This window comes from Phycomyces blakesleeanus (assembly GCF_001638985.1).
Source record: "Phycomyces blakesleeanus NRRL 1555(-) unplaced genomic scaffold PHYBLscaffold_31, whole genome shotgun sequence".
NCBI classification, from domain to species: domain Eukaryota; kingdom Fungi; phylum Mucoromycota; class Mucoromycetes; order Mucorales; family Phycomycetaceae; genus Phycomyces; species Phycomyces blakesleeanus.
In genome coordinates this window covers 95,032-115,504 of record NW_017265188.1, presented here as the reverse complement: position 1 = coordinate 115,504, position 20,473 = coordinate 95,032, and the positions used below count along the sequence as shown (strand labels likewise).

Genomic DNA, 20,473 nt, shown 5'->3' with positions numbered 1-20,473 from the left:
CTCGCGAATAGATGATAAAGAATAGTATTATAGCAATAGCAAGCTTTTATTTAAAATTTTCGTCTCAATAAAGAATTGATGGTAACACAGCCAGAGTCTCTGGCGAATGAAGAATAATAGGTATAGGCCTTCGGCCTTCGGCCTCGGCCAACAATACCATTATCAGATCAAGCTTGATTTGGCTTTAGTAGCACCTAACACAGCGAGACTGTCAGCCTTTTCATTGCCCGGTTCTCCACTGTGGCCAGCAACGTAGACAAGCTTGGTTTCTCCTTGGCGTTTGTCTCGTGCTTCAAGGATTCTTTCAAAGAGATCTTTATTTTCAACCTTTTTCCCATTGGAAGAGATCCACCCTTGTTTGACCCACTTCTTGCTCCATTCATTTACTGCTTTTATGACGTATTGTGAGTCTGTTCTGATTTCTAGAGTGCCGCTGTCATACTCGGCCTGTTTGAGTGCTTCAAGAACAGCCGTGGCTTCTGCGCGCTGGTTGGTTTGTCGATCTCCTGAAAGACGGTTACTGATATTTCTTGGGTGATTATTGCCCCAATACACGCCATAGCCTGCTCGTGCCCATTTTGTTCCATTAGAGGATGAAGCGCCGTCAGTATAAACTACTTTATTTGTGCTATTAAAGACATCTTGGTCTTGAAGACGTGATTGTTCCAAAGGTTCATTCTTATAGAGAGATTCGAGGGAAATTGTTTTTTGAACTTTATTATACGAGTACACGGATTGACTATCTGACTGGATTTTTCTCTGATCAGCTTTAGAGTCGTTTTTATTATAAGGTGCAGACTTTGAATATAGAGGACGGGGTTGAGTGTAAGACTGAAAAGATCCTCCACCGTTGACAAAGGCTTCTGCCTCAGCTACACTATCAAATTTTTTATGTTGTGCACCAGAAAAGCCTTCTACTTGTCTTTTGCACTCATCCCAAGAGCTAAATACACCAGTTCTGCGGCCCTTCTTAACTGCATAGTAACCTTTTTGTTTAGGCATAAACGTAGTAAAAAGTCGGGAAATAATATTGAAAATATGGATGAGAGAAAGATAAAAATAAATAAATAAATCCAGTTAAATTGATTTAAAAATTATATATGTAAAATATAAAATATATATCACGTGATACACTCTTTTCTGAGTGTAAAACGGTTACAGAATCTCGTCAAATGTTTCAAAATGTCATGGTGAGATAGGTTGGCTTTGTTATCTATCTCTTGTGAACCCCATAAAATCCCAAATATACAGATGTTTTCAAATTAGTTTTACAAGGGCAAACCATACATAATGTACTGTTTTTTTCCACTACTCTTACAAGGGGCATGTGTGTTTGCTCTTTAAAAATATTTGTTAACTACTTTATTCATTGTATACACGATCCCCTTGGTGAGAAAGTTTTGATAGAGTTTCACTTGGGTGCATAATAAGTCCAATCGTTACAAATGATCAGTGTAACACACAAGCGGTTAATCAAAACCAGTTATTCTCCTTGCCCTCAGGAACGTTTTTATTTTAGCTATTTTTCATCTCTTCTTCTCCCATCTCCTTATAAATATGTGTGATCCAGTATTTCCGTACAGCAAGAAAAGGATATCCACCAGTTATCATTGTCGCAGAGTAGGCAAACTACTTCAAACGAACCCTAATGAAAGGGCGGTTATATACCATCGTGGCGGCCAGGGAGCTGTGAGAGACGACACAGATGTAGAAGTGGATTTCAGACAGGAAAGCTACTTTTTTTATCTTTCAGGTAAGCTACTTTATTTCTTTATTATGTTGGACGAAAAGAAAGCCATGTTCCTGAAAAGTTTTGTGTAGGTGTGGAGCATCCAGGCTTTCATATCCTCGTCGACCTGTACAACGACACTATATATCTCATTCCTCCTACCGTGCCGGATACTGAGATTTTGTGGAAGGGTGAGCCTGACACCGCCAAGGAACTACTAGAGATATATGACGCAGATAAGGTCATAGCAGAGGCCGATGTACCTGCCCTTCTTCAAGTATTGTGCCCTCAAGTAGTCTATGTCTTGGACACAGTCGACACTTCGATTATAAAAGCAGCCGGTATACATGAATGCCAATTAGACAAGGTCTGCCTGAGAGTAGCCATGGATGAGTCTCGATTAATAAAGTTTCCGTGGGAAATTGAGCATATTCGATACGCTGCCCAAATCTCCTCTCATGCTCACATGGCTTTGATGCAACGTGCTCAAGCAGGACAACCAGAGTCATATTGTGAGGCTCTGTTCAGATGGGTGTGTGCAAGGAATGGAATGCCGCGCCAGTGTTATATCCCTATCATTGCTTCTGGATCGCGTGCAGCTACTTTGCATTATACTCGTAATGACAAGACCCTTCCTGAAGGTGAGCATGCAATGCTACTCGTCGATGCAGGTGGAGAGCGTTTTTGCTACGGTAGCGATGTCACTCGCACATTTCCTATATCCGGTCGGTTTTCTTCCGAAGCAAAGACTATTTATGAGATTGTACTGAAAATGCAAGAGGTAACAACAATATTGCTTGGTGTTTATTTATTATCATTATTAATTTATTTATTTTTGTGATTTGTTATATAGACTATATTGTCTCAGTTAAAGCCAGGTGCAATGTGGGCTGGTCTACACAACCTAGGTGTGTATATACTATGCCAAGAGCTTATTCGAATCGGTATCCTCGTAGGTGGGACTCATGAAGAGCTCTTGCACCTTGGTCTTCCCAGAGCATTTTACTTTCACGGTAAGTTTTGTTTGATAAATAAAATGCTACTTTAAATATTAGTTAAACTTATGTTTTTTTTGTTTGTTTTTAGGTACTGGTCATTCTGTCGGTTTAGATGTTCATGATGTAGGAGGGTAAGTTAAAAAAAATCAAGTAAACCGTTGTATCTTGTTAGTAACTATCGAGCTAATTTATTGGATACACTAGTCGCACCGCAGGTGTATTGACCAACAGCTATCATGAGCGAAAGATTCAGTCTCAAATGTTGATCAGTCGTCCATTGAAGAAGAACATGGTACTCACAGTAGAACCTGGCCTTTACTTTAATCCGACTAGCATTGCGATGTGGACACAAAAACCAGGATATGCAAAGTACTTTAACATGGACATGATTAACAAGTACATGCCAGTCGGAGGAGTAAGAATCGAAGACACTGTGGTATTAACTGAAGATGGGTATGACAATCTTACAATTGCACCAAAGACAGTAAACGACATTGAGGCTCTCATGGCTTGTCGTGCCCAGTCTTATATGGATTCCATGCCCTGATAACCTATATTTACGTTCTGTGACTCCTACAATCAGCCTATTTTTTATAATAAAATACAAACCTTGTTTAGTTTAAACCCTTGCCTTTAACAATACACACACACATAATATATAAACATATCTATATATATATATATAAGTTTAGTATGGCTTTTGCTGCTCGTACCCTCAGACTATGCCTTGCACGTAGCAGTGCAACAATGCCTTTAACTGCTCGCCTTCAAACCCCTTTGGCCATGCGCATCACTTCAACCTCATTACCAGCAGCTCAATCCATTTCGTTTATGGCCATGCGTGGATATGCCAAAAAAGCTGGTGGAAAGAAGAAGGGCAATGCTGTTGAGAAGGAAGACGATGCCGATGTCCCTCTTTTGTTTGACCAGAAACAAATTGACGAGCGTATGAGCAACGCAAATTCCAGCTTGAAAGAACAACTCACTACCATTCGTGTTGGACGTGCTAATCCAGGTAATGTATAAAAAAATCATATATTATTATTATTATTATTATTATTATTATTATTTGAAACAAATACAACACCCTAATATATAAATATATAAATATACAGCTATGCTCGACAGTGTCCGTGTCCGAATTGAGACTGAAAGCTACAATTTGCGCGACTTGGCGCAAGTAACGATCCGTGATCCACAGACACTTGTTGTTACTGTACATGATACAGACGTAAGTAAGCGCTTTGTTTATACTACTAAAATTATGTCGGCTGATATAAGATTATAGTATCTCTCAGCAGTTGAAAAGAGTATCCGAGAGTCTGGGTTGAATCTTAATCCTCTTGTGGATAATAAAATCCTTCGTGTTCCCATCCCAAAGTATAATCATAATTTTTATTTCATTTGCTACGAAAGAAGAAGAAAAAGAGTGGATATATCTTTGTGTGTGCATGTGTGTTAGTTAATTAATTATGCATTTATTTCTAGGCCAACAAAGGAAAGTCGCGATAAGATGGCAAAGTTGGTAGTCCAGGCAGGAGAACAAGCAAAGGCCAAGATTAGATCCTTACGCCAGGATGGTATGAAGCAATTAAAGCAGGATTCCAAGTCACAGTCTTCAGATGATACCAAGAAGTTGGAGAAACTGGTAAGTTAACGTCTAAAGATATATATATACATATATATATATAGTGTGTGTGTGTGTGTGTGTCTTTGTGGAGGTAATACAAGGTTATATCTAATACACTATATAATATATATATAGGTCCAGACTTTAACAGACAAATACAACAAGTCTATCGATGAATTAATCAAAGCAAAGGTCAAAGACATCCAATCATAAGCGTCATGAATATATTCTAGATAGACATTTCTTCAGCGCTCATATCAAATCGGTGGTTCAATATTATAACGTGGTTGGAGTGTATGGAGGGAGGGATTTTTTTTTTGAAAAAGGAAAACTAAGGGGGTATATTTCAAATCTTGGCTTGGATTCAAACTGATTACACGCCCAAATCTTTAAAGATAATGCAGGCCAGCCTTTAGATCTTCAGCTTTTTCTTTGATAAGCTTAAATATAATAACATTGATAATAATCAAGGAGGGAAGGTTATATATATATATTGTATATATTGTATATTGTATATTAATTTAATAGCTTTACAACGTATATTAACTTTATTAGTTTCTTGTCCTCCGCTAATAAAATCTCATACTGAATATTGTCCTTAATGGGGGTACTCAGCCAGGTTGATCGCTCAAATTTTAAATTCAGAACGCGATATTATTGGACTAAAATTGTAATAGCGACGATCAAAATTTGATCGAAAACGTACGGCTCTCTGATTGGCTGAATCCTTACTTTTTTATATGCAATACGATACTGTTTTTATCTTTCTCCTTAATAAATCATAGAATTTACTGTCAACAAAGTCATGTAACACTTCTTTCACTCCGTATAATATGCCAAAATACAGTGCAAAGCAACAAACAGTTGCTGCCTTAAAGAAATCGCGTAAAATCAGAAAATTTGTAGCGAAGGAAAAAAAAAGTCTGGTACAATCTTTATCAACAAGCGCAGATGAGCTGTTGAAAAATATTTCAGAAGTCCTTGAAGAGGAAGTTGATGCAGAGTTGGAGAAGATAGCTGTTGTGGAGGATCTTGAGCAGAACCTTCAAGCCAACAGATACTTACACAAGGGTGGCAATACATTGCCAAAGCTTAAATCAAAGGAAGAAAAACTTGCTTTCCTCGAAGACTTAGATGCAGATGGGTTCAAAGAAGAAATCAGAATGTCCAAAAGCTCGTTTAATAAGCTGTACGAGATAATCAAAGACCATTCTTTATATAAGTCACCGAAAGAACATAAGCAGACTGATGTAAAGCTTCAATTAGCTTTGGTCTTGGAGAGACTAGGCTCAGACGGGAATGCTGTATCCTATAGCAGGCTTGCACGAAGATCTGGTGTTGGAGGTAAGCGTCTTTTAGTAAACTGACTTCCGTTAATCTATATAAACATATAATTAATCCATTGAACTAATTATTTTAAGCTTATTAGAGGGCAGTGTCTTAAACTTCACAGTTCGTTTCTTCAAGGTAATGCTATCAATGGAAAACATGTACGTTTTTTGGCCGTCAGAACTCGAGAAGACAGCAACGATAATCCCAAGCAATGAGAAACCATTCGGATTTCCTGATCTTGTTGGGTTTTTGGATGGGTGTCTGTTTAACTTGCAGCATACACCATCGTGGAAAAAGCCAGAATTCTTTGGTCGTAAGCGCACATACTGTGTAAACACTCTTGGGGTATGCGACCATCAAAAGAAGATTCGTTATCTCTCTTGCGGATACTTCGGAAGCATGAACGATGCCAGGGTGTTTGAAGAATCGACCATGGGTAGCGACCCCAATAACTTCTTCTCTGGTGACCAGTATGTTTTAGCCGATGCTAGTTACATTCCCAAGACGTACGTTGTCCCTGTCATAAAGAAGCCAAAAAACAAGGAATTGTGTGATGCGGACAAAGCGTTCAATTCATACATAGCAATGATGAGGATAAAAATTGAGCATGCATTTGGGATCCTCAAAGCAAGATTCTGCTCTTTGAAGCGACTCCCAATTAAGATAAGAAGTCGAAAAGACATGAACATGGTCAATTCTTGGATCAGAGTTTGTGTCGTTCTCCATAACTTTTTGATCGACCAGACAGATGACATGATGACAATGACGATGAAGATTTCATGGGAGAAAAGAGAAAAAGAAGAGATCGAAAGGATCAGCAGAGAAGGTGTGACTGGCACTGTAGATGACTATCCAGCAATGTCATTGTCAGATGAGAATGCTAAGCTCAAACGTATCCGTATCAAAGAAGAGATACTCATAAAAAACGGAGATGGGAGCCTTCTTAAAAAAAAGTAAAAAATAAAGAAATAAATTATCTCAAAAGTAGAAATGATGTATAACAGGTATTCTATGATAGTTGCTGTCATTATTAAATTGATAGTCTTTAACTACCATACGTTTTATTGTAAACGTCGTCAGTTTGCTCTTGCACTTTTTCATCTGACCAGTTTTGCCCTTTGGCCAATTCTGCAACTGCTTTCATCATGTTTTCGAATTTTCTGTGTATAAATTCGCGTTCTCGCTTAATGTGAAGATCGTCCTTAAGAACTTCTAGCTTTTCCCTATAAAGCCGTTCTATTTTTGCCTCTGGGGACACAGAAGACTCATTAAGTTGTCTCGTCACCTCTTCTGCCAACTCTTTATATTCGACGTCTACTCTTCTGCGTTTTCTAGAAGAGCTTGACTTAGGAGGAGGGGAGCAGAGTACAGACATGTTATCATTTTGGCTGTCATATTCCTCATTGTTGCTGCTATGACTGTTTTCAGCTGATTCTTCGTCCGTGTTGTCATCATCGCCATTGCTTTGCTCGCCGTCCTCGTCATGTATCCATTCCATTGGCTTTGTGGTATCACAAACCGCTGGAGAACCAGTCTTTCTATTGCTCATAACCTTTTCCATCTGAAAGAAAGCAGGGCAGATTTGATTCAATTCAGCTATTGTTATACAAATTACATTAAAACAAAGAGATCTAGAATTGGTATTATATAGATAGTATCAACTTACACTCTAAGCCTTCTTTTTCACTGGTAGAGCCTTCGTCGTTAGAATTATTTTTAATACTATTCTTCCAAACACGATAGGCTTCTCCATATTGTTTTGTCAAAAGATTGTTGAGCCTCGACTTTATTTGGGCTGTAGTTCGATAAACCCCTTGCTCCTGAAAATACTGGTTGCATTTATTCAGTATTGTAACCTTTGACGACTTGAACGTTCGTCCTTCCTTGTCACCGCCAAGATACATATTGAGGTTTTCTCCGCCGTTCATCAACATGAATTGCTGAAGTCTCTCCATAGAAGTCAGACCATCTTTACCACCATCATGTTTGTACCATGTCTTATATTCGTTTTTGATAGCATGGTTATCTTCAGTGGATAAAGATATTTCGCTGTTAGAATTAGACATGTTTTTTTTTCGTAATAAGGTGTGAAGCAAAATAAAGGTGCAGGTGGGAAGAAAGATGTCAATTGTATGTTTCCTAGATTATATAGCAATTTTTTTTGCATAATCTTTTATTAAATGACGTATAATCTTGGCATATGAATGTCATTAAAATTTTGGTCAAAATTTGATCGAAATTTGATCGAAATTTGATCTTTTGCCTTTTGGTGTCCTCAACTACAAATTGACATCATTGGCTAAGATTCACACAAGAATTTGAGCGATCAACCTGGCTGAGTACCCCCAATATATATATATATGAAAAAGATTTTCATCTCTCTCATCCAATGGCAACATCTAAATTGTCTTTCGAAATTCTTACATTCATTGCGAATTTGCTCTCGTTAAATGACAAACTTAACTGCATAACTGTTTGTAAAGCATGGCAAACACCTTTTCAGGAATCGCTTTGGCGAGTCATCTGCATAAGGAACAAGAGAAGACTGGAAACTATTTGCAACAAATCTAACAAGACTCAAAAAAATTATGAAATAAATGGATACCGGGTACGAAAATTGAGCTTGCAAACATTTCTTGGTACCAGCGACAATCAACTACACCAGCTTCAACAGACTTTCCCTTACATTGAGTATCTTCACATGCCCGAGAAATGTATGAGTGAAGAAATTGGAACCACGGCCGACTGGACAATCTGGCGATCATTAAAGTGCCTAGAAATCTACACTACAGGACTTTATTTTGCCGACAATACAGATGAATTCATCAGTATTTTGTCTTACTTGCCTAATCTTAGACGATTGGATGTGCTTGGAGAAAAAGACGCTAGAAAATTACTTTACAGACAAAAGGATTTCGAAAATCTACATTCCCACTTACCCAGACTTGACTATCTGTCAATGAACTCAACTCTAGAGGCTCTTTGCACTGAAGATCTAGTTGAAACTCCAAAAATTATGCCAGCAAAACACTTGACGGTGCTCAAGCTCTGTGTGGATGATATGAGCCCGCAATGGATGTACTACTTTGCTCACAAATACCAAAATATTCGACAATTAGAATTCAACATCAACACTGAACTTTACATGCCAAACTGCTTTCGAGATGAGGCAACTATTATGCTATTCAAACTTCGTTCTGTATTCTCTCACCTCAGAAATGTCTCATTGACCGGAAGATCGGGTACAGAATGGTCGCAAATTACATTCTGGGAACTTCTTGGTCTGTCAGGAGTACCTATCAAATATCTGAATTGTGATTTAGGCTCTTATAGCTACATGCCGAACCTGTTAGAAAGAGCAGTTGTTGGAAGTATACGTTCTTGTTAAGCAACCATCGAGAAACTTCGCCTCTCGAGTTGTATCAGCTTCAATGAACCCTGCAGACTTCCTAGCATTATCAGCCTCTGCCTTAACCTGGTAGATTTAGATATATGCTCGTACGATACACACATCGCAATTGATACTCTATTGGACAATTGCAGGTTTCTAACAAAGTTGGTTATGGATACTCGAACGATTTTACTGAATCCAAATACACCTGCCACGCCTTTGACCCATATATTGGAATCAATTGAAATCAGAGTAGCCTGGACTAGTAGACAAATATTTAGCTACCTATCATCTCGGTGCAGAAAATTAAAAGAGATGCGGCTGACTGGTATTTCTATACACGGTTTAGTCTCCCACGAGACAGGATGTTATTATCTGGATATGCCTTACACCAGGTTTGAGCTACTGCAGCTGAATAGTGTATTATTTTATTCGTCTGAAGCATCGATTCTCAATGATAATCTTGTCAATCTGTTTGTTATCGAACAAGCAAACCCCACCCAGAGCACATTGACTCATGAATCTATCTTATTCGATAATAATCTCTTTCCAAAAGGTACCAACTCTAAATGGTTTCACATGCAGCCGGGTCCAAATCGATATTTCCCGGAAGGAATACCATATGAGTTACAACAAAACGAAGTGGATCAGGCTAGACAGTACTTTAAGTCTTACCATCTCGTGTATGGGCAGCCGATTTACAAACGCAAACTGGCTTTATATAAACCAGGTCAAATATCAAGTCAATATTGGAAGAATGATCTTTGGAGAGGCCATGCTACACTACGATGCGAATACATACACAGATATTTTATAAGTATTTTTGGTTCTAGAGAATCCATCGCGCAGTTAAAGCTACACGAATCAAGCTAATATGATAGAAGAGGAAGAAAGAAAGAGATAAAGAGATAGAAAGAAAGAAAGAAAAAAAAAGGGGGGGATGATGATTTCGATAATGATATCATATGCAATTTAAGAGGCAATTTCAAAGGACATTCTAGAAAACGCTTTTCGAATATATTTTCTTTTTCTTTTTATCTTTTACTTTTATGGAAAATCATCTATTTTCACTCTCTTGTGAAGATGTAAGGTTCTATTTAGACATCATTATATACATATATATATATATATATATATTACTGGATAATGGGATATCATAAATGTATTTTGTACGATTAATAGTTATAGACTACTTTTATAGCGAAATTTTATTAATTTGTGCTTAAATTTCAGGAGAAATGCTATGAAGAAACCGTCATTTTTAGTTATTGCAATTGAGCCTTGTCGACACGATGTGTTTATAAAACAATCAAATATCCTGATTAATAGCAAGAAATTAGGACATAGAGCTCTAAAGAACGTAGGTATTATTTTGATTCAAATCGAAGAGTACTTTATCAAAAGAAGTTGAAGGAAAGAAGAGGCGTTAAGCAAACAGCCAACTCGGTTTGTCCCAATAAACCACTGAGGAAAATTAATAAACATATATTGCACAATATAGAAACTCTTCTCTTGTTTTATGGCTTTGAGTTTTCCAAATTCAACCACAATGTCTACTAAAAAGGTGGACAAAGAAGCGATGCCAATATGAAGAAGAAAAACTTGATAAATAGAGTAAGGAAATGGCAATAATACAGGAAAACAACAAAAGACAATAATGGGCTGAATTGGACACATAATCAAGATAGAGAAAAAACGAAGGCTCAAGGATGGCGCAGGAAGATTTTCAAAAAAAAAAAGCCTCGATCAATATCGTTGATTGTCTTTGGGGAATAGAATGGAGAGAGAGAGAAAAGACTCTACCCCCAATAAAAAAAATGGCGTCTAGTACAACTTTCGCTTCTATGCCACAAAATCAAAGTAAAAGCCAAGCCATTGAAGTCAGCAATAATATACATCAAGAAATATTGCACAAGAAAACTAAAACAAACTAATTTAACATTTATTTATTTATATGCAAAGTCTACTTGTAGTAAAAAAAAATAGCTTGATTGATATTAGGTCTTCAAAAATTATAACATAATGCTAGCTTGCGTGATAAAAAAAAACAAAGGAAAATAAAAGTTCAAACGGGTCTGAATGAACAGTTTTCATTTATTGCCGATTTCATTAGTATTAGCGACCTTTATGCATTTTGAAAAAAACCAAAAAAATTACTTTATAAGGATATTGAAGGCTTTTTTTCAAATTGTAACTTTAAATTAAGTGTAACAAAACAAAAGAAATTTGAAAAAAGAGGTCTCTTATTTTTCAAATTTTGCTCAGTAAGAAGTGTGTTTTTTCAAATTTGCAACCAATTATATCCTTTTAATTTTTGTACTAAACTCCCATTAAAAAACACTAGTAGAAAGAAATGAAATTATTTAATATTACCGCTTGTAATTTTAGTTATATTACATGTCCGATGATATATATAGGCAGATTTGAAAATTTGATCAATTTAATCTGGTGTGACAAAGACAATGTAGTACCCGACATTTGAAAAAATATTTGAAAATTCCGAATGCATAAAGGTCGCTATTATGTTTGACCAATGGTCTGTCTTCATTATCTAAGTATGGACAGCAAGAGGAGGAAAATACTCTAGGTAAGCATCCTCACACTTTGCACCCTTTGGTGTGGGTAAATTACGGTTATTCAGCAAGAGTCTTTAACTTACACTTGAACTAAATATAAGTCTTCTTCTAATGATAACAATAATAAACAGTAGGGACAGACACAAATTAATTTGATTGGATAATCTTCTTTTTGACCATTTTTCTCTACCCACACCAACTATATTTTATGCACAATAATTCATAGTGAGTTTACACACAAAATTTGCTCGAATTTAATAATACATTTACTATAATATAATATAAACCAAAGCCCCTTTATTATCTTTGTGAGCAGGAAAGATAGATAGATATATTGCAAACATTAATTGAATTTGATATATTGAACTTTTGTTGGTGCTGTTCTTGTAAACACAATGCATTTGAGTTAATATTGCTAAAATAAAGACTAAGGCACCAAAAAAAATGAAAAAAAGGTATATTTGATATTCTATGTATTGCTTTGATTTAATATATTCCAAAAATATACTATTAGCTTGCAGGGTTTATCAATAGACCAATCTGTGCATGATAGGAATTCCACAGGAATTTAATCCAAAGGAATATAAAGTGTCAATAAGCAATATTTAATGCAAGGCAAGTAAAATTAATAACTGTAACATATATTTACCAGACTTGCGCCAAGGTTTTAGATTGGAACACTTACAAGTAACTACGCCACAGTAATAAGAAAAAATCTCAAGGTTCTGTAATATTGCCTTTTTGTTATATATATATAAATGTGGTATATGATGTATACTATAGCTCACAGTGTAACTTTAACTATCTATAAAACGTAATAAACATACACGGAAATGTATATGTCATGAGGAATATATAGAAGGAAGGAGGAGTGAATAAAAAAAATTAGCTTACCCTTTATATAAATGTATATATCATATTCCTTTCCCTCCGTCTTCAAATAGGCGCATTGTGGCTGGCTTGGTATTATTATAAAAGGAAAATAGCTCCTCAAAGTGTTACCACAATTCTTTTTTGATATATATATATAGATTTCTGTAGTACTTGTTTTGTTTTAGAGTGAAACACGCGTATATAAAATAATAAAATACTGCTTTTGTGTTAGTGGTGCTAGCTGTAGATATTTTGAATAATACTTATAATTATAGAAATATATCGTAAGTGTGCATATTGTACATTACATCTACTTGCTTTAATAAATTTTGTCTAGTTCCCAATTAATAGTCTTTTTACTGCCTCGTATTTTGGTGTTTTCAAATGAACGAATATTCTATATAAATATATCCAAAGAGAAAAGTCAATATTTATATGTGTAGAGCTTGTATAGTCATTGTAAAAGTAAAATAAAATACACATATCTTTTGGCGTAATTTTTGAGTACTACTACAGCAGCAGCAGTAGTAAAAAGAGAGAGAGAGTGTGTGTGTGTGTGAATGAAATTAAAGATGTTAATCATAACATATCTCAAAGATTTCAAGAATAAAAACCATTAATTACCTAAAATATAAAACACATTATCTATTTATCTTGTGATCAGTAAAGAGAAGGAAGAAAGAACGGACAAAAGGATAAAGGATCAACAATTGCGCAGTAAAAAGAACGCTTTGAACACAAATGACCGATTTCAGTCTATAGACCACTTACAAATTTCAGCCCATTGGCTCATTGGATAATCAAATTATCAGCCAAAAGCCTAGATTGACTTGTATCGATGCCCACAAAGTAATCGGTCGAACAACACCACTGTATCAACCGATGTGGAAATATTATATATAGTCACTTATTACACATGGTTTTTATAGCAACCAAAAATCAAATAACATGTACTATACTACGAAAATAAGAAATTGTCCCTTTTTATATATATATATATATATATATAAATGTAAATCATATTTAGGCTCAAAAGTTTTTTTTTAAGAAAGAAAATTAGTTGATTGACATTTTTTACTTAGTCAATAGTGTGGTGTTCATCGCCAATTTTGGATCAAATTTCAAAAAGTATAAAAATTAAATTAGATCTCCGGAAATATAAGAACCAAAATATTACTGCTAAACTGCCTTCTAAAGACTGCATCTTATAGAAATTATATATAATAATTAAGTGCAATATTATATTATCGTGGAAATTAAATAATTGAAAGGTATATGATCATTAGGCTATATACAGGTTACATCTAGTGTTTCAATGCTCTCTGATATAATGTCAAATATTCTGTAGGTCATTTGATTTCTTTTAATTCTAGCAGCTTTAGCTCTACTTAGGGTCAAATTAAGGCTGGTTGAATTAAAAAAAATGGGACCCAAATAGTCTCTCTCTATATATATATATATATATCTATGTATATATCTGTTAGTTTTCTTCCAATTTTGGATGAATAATTCGCTTCATACGATGGCCAACGCCATTAATTTTTCTCAAAGTAACTACTTTATACAAGCTACCGGGTCTTTGCCAAATATAAACAAGTACTAAAATTTGACGCAGTTTAGTATATACTTTCAAGCCGCCACGGGCTTATATATCTTTTCCTTAGGTTCAGGGACTTTTATTTTTATTTTCTGAAATACAAAACGGCCTTTATGAACTCAATCAGTATTACATGTATACAGCATTTAGTAAATAATATAGAAACCACTTTGAACATATAAGGTGCTAAATGTGTTAGATATTATTATTATTATTTTTTGCGTTTTATAAAAAATTGTAGGATAAAGCTCACAAATTTGTAAATGCCTAATTTGCAAAAGTACAAGTGAAAATAAGCTTTAGAATGAACCTCCGTTCTTTTTATTTGGTACGATACTTCGGCAGAGATGGAAAAGGAAATAAGGTCGATAGAAATGAAGTCTGCGACGAGAGTTGTACAGAACATTCTTTTTTTTTATTTATTTATATATTTTATAACAATAATAAAAAAAAATCAATACGAGAACTTGCCAAGTGACACTCAGAATATAAAAGTGTTATAAATGTTCTGTTTGAAGACGTTGTTTTATTTTGTCTTCGAGTCGCTACTTCTTATTCTACTTTCTTTGCATTTTCTTTATATCTCTGTGCTTTGAATCAATGTCGTACTTTGCCCCTTTGCTCAACTACGAAGCAGACAGCTCTAATGAGCTAAACTTCGGTCCCATTAACAGAAATAACACGACTGAATATCAAAGCACTATACACCCAAGCCATTGTTTCAAAAGAGACGCATATGATCCTTTCTTTTTTTTTGATGGTCTTTTAGATAAAGGTAAACAGCACCACCACTAGTATCACTATCACTATTAAACACCTATATATACATTCGGCTAACATTAAGTTTTAGATAATTCACTTGGTATTTTTTATAGCTTAGAGCCCTTCTATAGCGTATCAAGCCATGATATCCTAGTTCAAGGTCAAGATCAAGATCAAGGCCAAGATCAAGGCCAAGATCAATATCAATATCAATGTCAAGATCAAGATCAGGGGTTGTTTTGCTTGTCCTCGTACTCCCAGCAACTCATGAAGGCAGAATCTATCTGCTCTACAAATTACAGTATGCCCAGCCTCGAAGATTCCCATAAACAAGAAGAAACACTTTACTCTTCGCCCTCTTCTTCTTATTTTTCTGAAGAATTATTCTCCCAACGGTACTACAGTCCTAGCATGTCTCTAGTCAGCGAGACTTCTGAGTTTCTTTTCAAGCCCTTTGATGACCAATGCAAAGGAACCTGTCCTGCCCCATCTTTATTCATCACACGCGAAACTGGTCAAGAAAAGCCAAATCGCAACCTTACAACTGTAAAGTCCAAATCAAGCAAGAAAAAAACCCCAAAGGCCAAATCACGAAAGGTCCTCCCCATTTTAAAGAAATTCAAGTGCGATTATTGTCCTTATGCCAGTAATCGCCTTAATAACACAAACCGACACGCCAAGAAACATACGGACGAAGTAATAGAAAAGTCTCCATGTGATGTGTGCTCAAAGTCATACTCCGGTAGATCTAATATGCTTCGACACAAAAAGCTTCACCATATTTAAGATAAAGAATGCAACAAAAAAACTATTATATGAATGTATAAATCTATAGTAGACCTACCCTCATACTCACAAACACAACAATTCACATACCCATACCCATACCAATATTCATACATGCACACACACTCTTTATTTGTCCTTATTTTTGTATTTGCCACTCATTTAAATCATATTTTTTTTTGTATATTCCTAGTAACAATATTGTCTCCTTTCTTTTATTTTCAATTCATTTTTATTTTCTGTTTCAAATAAATCAAAGTAAATCAAAGTAAATCAAAGTAAATCGAAAAAAAGGCAAACATTGTTATGATCAACTATGAGGCAGGGTCTAGAGAGTAAAGTAGATTAGGATTTATTGTATAATATGGGGGATCCTCATACATACATATATATATATTATTGCAACCTTAACCAGTTACTATAAACTCTTTTTCGTTCATTCATTTTAGATTTATTTCGTTGGGTGCTTTAAAATAGATATATAATCAGAATTATTCTTCATTCGCCAGAGACTCTGGCTGTGTTACCATCAATTCTTTATTGAGACGAAAATTTTAAATAAAAGCTTGCTATTGCTATAATACTATTCTTTATCATCTTTTCTTTCGCTCCTGGTATTCAACCGCTCGACTTTATCGAAGATCCAAGTTATGACAAATGATATCCACGACACTTTACAAGCTCTCCCCGCCCGCATGGAAGCTTTGGAAGCACGCTCTGCTGCTCCTCCTGTGGCCCTTGATGGTTCTCCTGCTGATGAAGACGACACAATGCTACCTACCGACCATATTGTCGAACGACCTATCGCATCTGATCTCACTCCCTTCCCCGAACTTAGTAAAGCCATTCCCGGGATGGAGCGCGACTTCTTCAGGCAACCCTTGGACGAAGCCTCTCGCCGCCGATTCCTCCTTAACTGCCCACGAAATGTACTTCGTCAGTACCAAGCCCCTGTTCTCAACTACAGTGGCGTGGGAACTCACACCAAACGTACTGATGCCCAACTCGCTGATATTCAGTTCCGCCTATCTGGTCTCACCCCTCCCATCGACCTGTTCGCACATGATGTGCTTGTGGAAGGATCTATCCAGGTTACACAGGCGTTGGGTTTTGCCAACACTATGCATGAATTACTATCAGACCTTGCCTCTGTTGTCACCCAGATGCGTAGTGATAATATCTGCCGAGATGCCAATCTACCTATCACACCAATTGTCACCAACTCTGCCTTGGAGCCCAAACCACTTCTCGACTCTCAACGAATTGTGGAACAAGCTAAGCTCCAGCGTGCTTTGCACGGCGCCGCACGACCTTCCCGAACGAGAAAGGGAAAACGCACCGGCCAATCAAACCGGACCAACAAACCCACTCAATCTGACCCGACTTCTGCTATCCCAGTCCCATCTTGCCAGCGATCTTCCCGTCCCCACGACTCGAAGAAGGTTTTTCACAGTCACCCACAGCTGTCCAAGTCTCAGACAACCAATACACCACAGTAGGTGGGCGCCTTCAACTATTTCGCAACGCATGGACCAAACTCACAAACGAACACTGGGTTCGACGCACCGTCGAACAAGGGTACGACATCCCTTTCACTCGTCTGCCACCCATCTCCTCGTCCGGACCGTTGACGAACCACAACCGGATGGACAGCAATGTGATCGAACAGGAGATCATGTCCCTTCTGTGCAAGAAAGCCATCAAGGAAGTACACGAACCAGGGTTTCGTTCGCGCATCTTCACAATTCCGAAGACAAGCGACCTCCGGCCTGTCCTCAACCTACGACCACTCAATCAGTACATCCCGAAACAATCTTTCAAGATGGAATCCATCAAGCACGTCTGCCAGTTGATCCAGCGTGGCGACTACCTCACCAGCGTCGACCTGCAAGACGCTTTTCTGCACATCCTGATCGCCAAGTCCTCTCGCAAGTATCTTCAGTTCTCCTGGAAAGGTCACATTTACCAGTTCCGCGTTTTGCCGTTTGGCCTGTCCTTGTCCCCATTGGTATTTACGAAGATGGTTCGCCCAGTACTTCGTTGGGCACGGCGACAGGGGATTCGTCTGTCGGCTTACCTCGACGACTTGATCGTGATTGCCCGATCCCCAACACTGTCCCTGCAGCACATACAGCGAGTAGTGAACAAATTACAGTCACTAGGTTTCTTGATCAAAGCGACCAAATCTCATCTAACTCCCTCAACCTCCATAGAGCACCTAGGATTTGTGATCAACAGCAAGGATATGACACTAATCATCCCTCGCTCCAAGTTGAGAGATATCCGGAGAGAAGCATCTCGCCTTCTCCACAACCCGACAATCACCTTGAGACAGCTTTCCTCGTTCATCGGCAAGGCCCAGGCAACCACTTTGGCAGTCCTTCCCGCGCGCCTGCAAACCCGGCAACTGATATCCATGCGCAACCAAGCCTTGTACCGCGGATTGCAATGGACCAGTCCGATACACCTCTCTTCCATGGCTCGGCAGGAACTTCAGTGGTGGATCGACCAGCTGAAGGCATGGAATGGACACTCGTTCCTCCCAGAAGTACCTCAAGTCGAAGTGTACACCGACGCCTCGGAGACCGGTTGGGGCATCGTGTACGACAACACCGTCCTGTCTGGCACATGGACCACAGACCAACAAACCGAGCACATCAACTACCTCGAATTGCTGACCATTGCCTTTGCCACCAAGCTTCCACGCCTTCAAGGGAAAGCCCTTCGCATCTACTGCGACAACATGACCACGATTGCCTATGTCAATCATTTTGGAGGAACCCGGTCTGCCAAACTCATGAATCTGGCCACGGACATGTGGAAGCAATGCCTTGTCACTGGCACCCGTGTCCGCCTGGCGTACATTCCCTCGCCCTTGAACCCTGCCGACCCTCCCTCTCGCAGCTTGATTCAGCAGCTGGAGTGGAGTATTTGTCCAACGTTCTTTCGGCACTTGGACTCACTGTGGGGTCCCCACCACATCGACTGCTTCGCATCAAGCCTGAACACCCAGCTTCCGACGTACATGACATGGAAATGGGATCCGCAAGCATTTGCGATGGACGCACTTTCTGTACCTTGGACAACCTGGCCTCGCCTATATCTTTGTCCGCCATGGAACCTACTTCTCCACATACTGCAGAAACTACAACGAGAGAAGGTTCCAGCTACGTTGATAACGCCCAACTGGTCGAGCGCCCTCTGGTATCCTCTCCTCCTCCAGCTGTCGTCCCGCCCGCCAATCCCCATCCCTCGTCACCTGGTCCTTCCCGCACCAGGCTGCGCCGGCCACGTTCTCCTGAAGAACCCACACTGGAACATGATCGCGTGGGACATAAATTACGCAGGTTAGAAGACCAAGGATTCGATGACAATGCCAACATCATCATCCTCAACCGCGATCGCAACCACTCCCGACAATCCTATAACCGTATTCAACGCGCTTACATCGACTGGGCACACCACCACGACGTCGACCCTTTCATTCCTAACCCCGTTCATATAGTCAACTATCTGGCCTATGGTGCTACCCATTTGAAATGGAAAGCATCCACTTGTCAAGCCTACCGCTCCGCCATTCTTGATTTGTACTCGGATAAAGATTCTATTGTCAAAGACTCTACCTACATTGAATTCTTTTCCGCACTCAACGAACAGAACCTACTGTCTTTCCACCGTCCAACATATGATATTGCCCCGGTCATTCGGTTCATTCATAACCTTGGTCCTAATGACACAATGAATGCGATAGATCTCACACGTAAGTTGTGCTGGCTACTTGCCATTTGTGGGTTTCTGCGTCCCGCCGATTTGGAACGAGTCGATGACCACCGTACATCAAGAGACAATGGCATCCTTCGCTTGGTCATTGTTGCCCCCAAAGAAAAACGTTCAGGTAGACGCATCGAAAGGGTTGTCGCCATTCAACCTCATGAAGACCCCTTACTTTGCCCCGTCGCCACCTATCTAGCCTACAAGTCCAACATCGCCTTCTCGGTCTGCGTTCGGCCTCACCCTGTCCTCTCTCAGGTGACTTTGCAAAGATTAGTACGTGACGTCCGTAATTACGATAGACCCATTGGATCAGAACGGATATCCAAGCATATTCAATTTCTCATGGAGAAGATCCCTCGTCCTTCTGGTGCCCTCCTCCCCAAGGCCCGGGCTCTCGGACCTACTCTTGCTTTGGCTTCTGGTGCTTCGGTTGAAGACATTCTTGTACACGGCTCATGGGCTTCCTCCGCCGTTTTTGACACATTTTACCGCTTGTCACGACAGACTGTTAGCAATTTCTCTACCATGACTTTGACTTCTTCTAGCGGTTATCTGGACACACAGCCAGAGTCTCTGGCGAATGAAGAATAATGGTATTGTTGGCCGAGGCCGAAGGCCGAAGGCCTATACCTATTATTCGAAGAGACAGAGACTCTGGCTGTCCCCTCCCTTCCCTTCCCTTCCTTATTATAATATATACCACTCGCGAATAGATGATAAAGAATAGTATTATAGCAATAGCAAGCTTTTATTTAAAATTTTCGTCTCAATAAAGAATTGATGGTAACACAGCCAGAGTCTCTGTCTCTTCGAATAATAGGTATAGGCCTTCGGCCTTTGGCCTCGGCCAACAATACCAAAATTGTGGTTGGAGTTTCTGAAGGTGACAGAAATGTCTATAATTATATGTGATATTATAATTTACCATAAATCCTGGATAAAAAAATTCCGTGATACCGGAGAAAAATTGTACAAATTTTTATCTGGGTGGAGATTATCCACATCTCTTTTATGGCTTGAAAGAA

At 38.5% G+C, this 20,473-nt stretch overlaps 7 protein-coding genes across 7 annotated transcripts; 6 read left to right on the top strand and 1 right to left on the bottom strand.

Annotated features, from left to right (window-relative positions):
* Positions 1 to 1,530: 1,530 nt before the first annotated feature.
* On the top strand, positions 1,531 to 3,348 carry PHYBLDRAFT_178372 (hypothetical protein). Its single transcript, XM_018437981.1, has 5 exons — positions 1,531 to 1,753; positions 1,822 to 2,510; positions 2,583 to 2,742; positions 2,816 to 2,858; positions 2,932 to 3,348. Exons 1-5 carry the CDS (start codon positions 1,558 to 1,560, stop codon positions 3,272 to 3,274), a joined length of 1,431 nt encoding a protein of 476 aa, XP_018285139.1. The 5' UTR covers positions 1,531 to 1,557; the 3' UTR covers positions 3,275 to 3,348.
* Positions 3,349 to 3,420: 72 nt separating this feature from the next.
* On the top strand, positions 3,421 to 4,570 carry PHYBLDRAFT_151699 (hypothetical protein; the record flags this gene model as incomplete). The annotated part of the gene is made up of 5 exons (XM_018432727.1): positions 3,421 to 3,742; positions 3,843 to 3,958; positions 4,016 to 4,107; positions 4,216 to 4,375; positions 4,493 to 4,570. The coding sequence occupies 5 exons, from the start codon at positions 3,421 to 3,423 to the stop codon at positions 4,568 to 4,570; spliced, it is 768 nt and encodes a 255-aa protein (XP_018285138.1).
* A 1,518-nt stretch (positions 4,571 to 6,088) lies between these two features.
* On the top strand, positions 6,089 to 6,646 carry PHYBLDRAFT_118674 (hypothetical protein; the record flags this gene model as incomplete). Its single annotated transcript, XM_018428646.1, has 1 exon — positions 6,089 to 6,646. The coding sequence occupies one exon, from the start codon at positions 6,089 to 6,091 to the stop codon at positions 6,644 to 6,646; it is 558 nt and encodes a 185-aa protein (XP_018285137.1).
* A 462-nt stretch (positions 6,647 to 7,108) lies between these two features.
* Positions 7,109 to 7,755, bottom strand: PHYBLDRAFT_74109 (hypothetical protein; the record flags this gene model as incomplete). The annotated part of the gene is made up of 2 exons (XM_018442981.1): positions 7,109 to 7,285; positions 7,356 to 7,755. Coding segments are annotated over 2 exons (577 nt in total), but the record flags the coding sequence as incomplete, so codon positions are not given.
* A 323-nt stretch (positions 7,756 to 8,078) lies between these two features.
* Positions 8,079 to 9,953, top strand: PHYBLDRAFT_74110 (hypothetical protein; the record flags this gene model as incomplete). Its single annotated transcript, XM_018442982.1, has 2 exons — positions 8,079 to 9,003; positions 9,079 to 9,953. The coding sequence occupies 2 exons, from the start codon at positions 8,079 to 8,081 to the stop codon at positions 9,951 to 9,953; spliced, it is 1,800 nt and encodes a 599-aa protein (XP_018285135.1).
* A 4,773-nt stretch (positions 9,954 to 14,726) lies between these two features.
* Positions 14,727 to 15,674, top strand: PHYBLDRAFT_74088 (C2H2-type zinc finger transcription factor; the record flags this gene model as incomplete). The annotated part of the gene is made up of 2 exons (XM_018442979.1): positions 14,727 to 14,901; positions 14,977 to 15,674. 2 exons carry the CDS (start codon positions 14,727 to 14,729, stop codon positions 15,672 to 15,674), a joined length of 873 nt encoding a protein of 290 aa, XP_018285134.1.
* Positions 15,675 to 16,324: 650 nt separating this feature from the next.
* On the top strand, positions 16,325 to 20,039 carry PHYBLDRAFT_174477 (hypothetical protein; the record flags this gene model as incomplete). Its single annotated transcript, XM_018437256.1, has 4 exons — positions 16,325 to 17,071; positions 17,128 to 17,382; positions 17,913 to 18,222; positions 18,688 to 20,039. The coding sequence occupies 4 exons, from the start codon at positions 16,325 to 16,327 to the stop codon at positions 20,037 to 20,039; spliced, it is 2,664 nt and encodes an 887-aa protein (XP_018285133.1).
* Positions 20,040 to 20,473: the final 434 nt, after the last annotated feature.

Excerpts from the sequence above, each read along its gene's own strand:
- PHYBLDRAFT_178372 (XM_018437981.1), top strand. The coding sequence starts at position 1,558 with ATGTGTGATCCAGTATTTCCGTACAGCAAGAAAAGGATATCCACCAGT. Across the intron at positions 2,511-2,582 it reads TTGTACTGAAAATGCAAGAG|ACTATATTGTCTCAGTTAAA; the intron begins GTAACAACAATA and ends TTTGTTATATAG. Across the intron at positions 2,743-2,815 it reads CAGAGCATTTTACTTTCACG|GTACTGGTCATTCTGTCGGT; the intron begins GTAAGTTTTGTT and ends GTTTGTTTTTAG.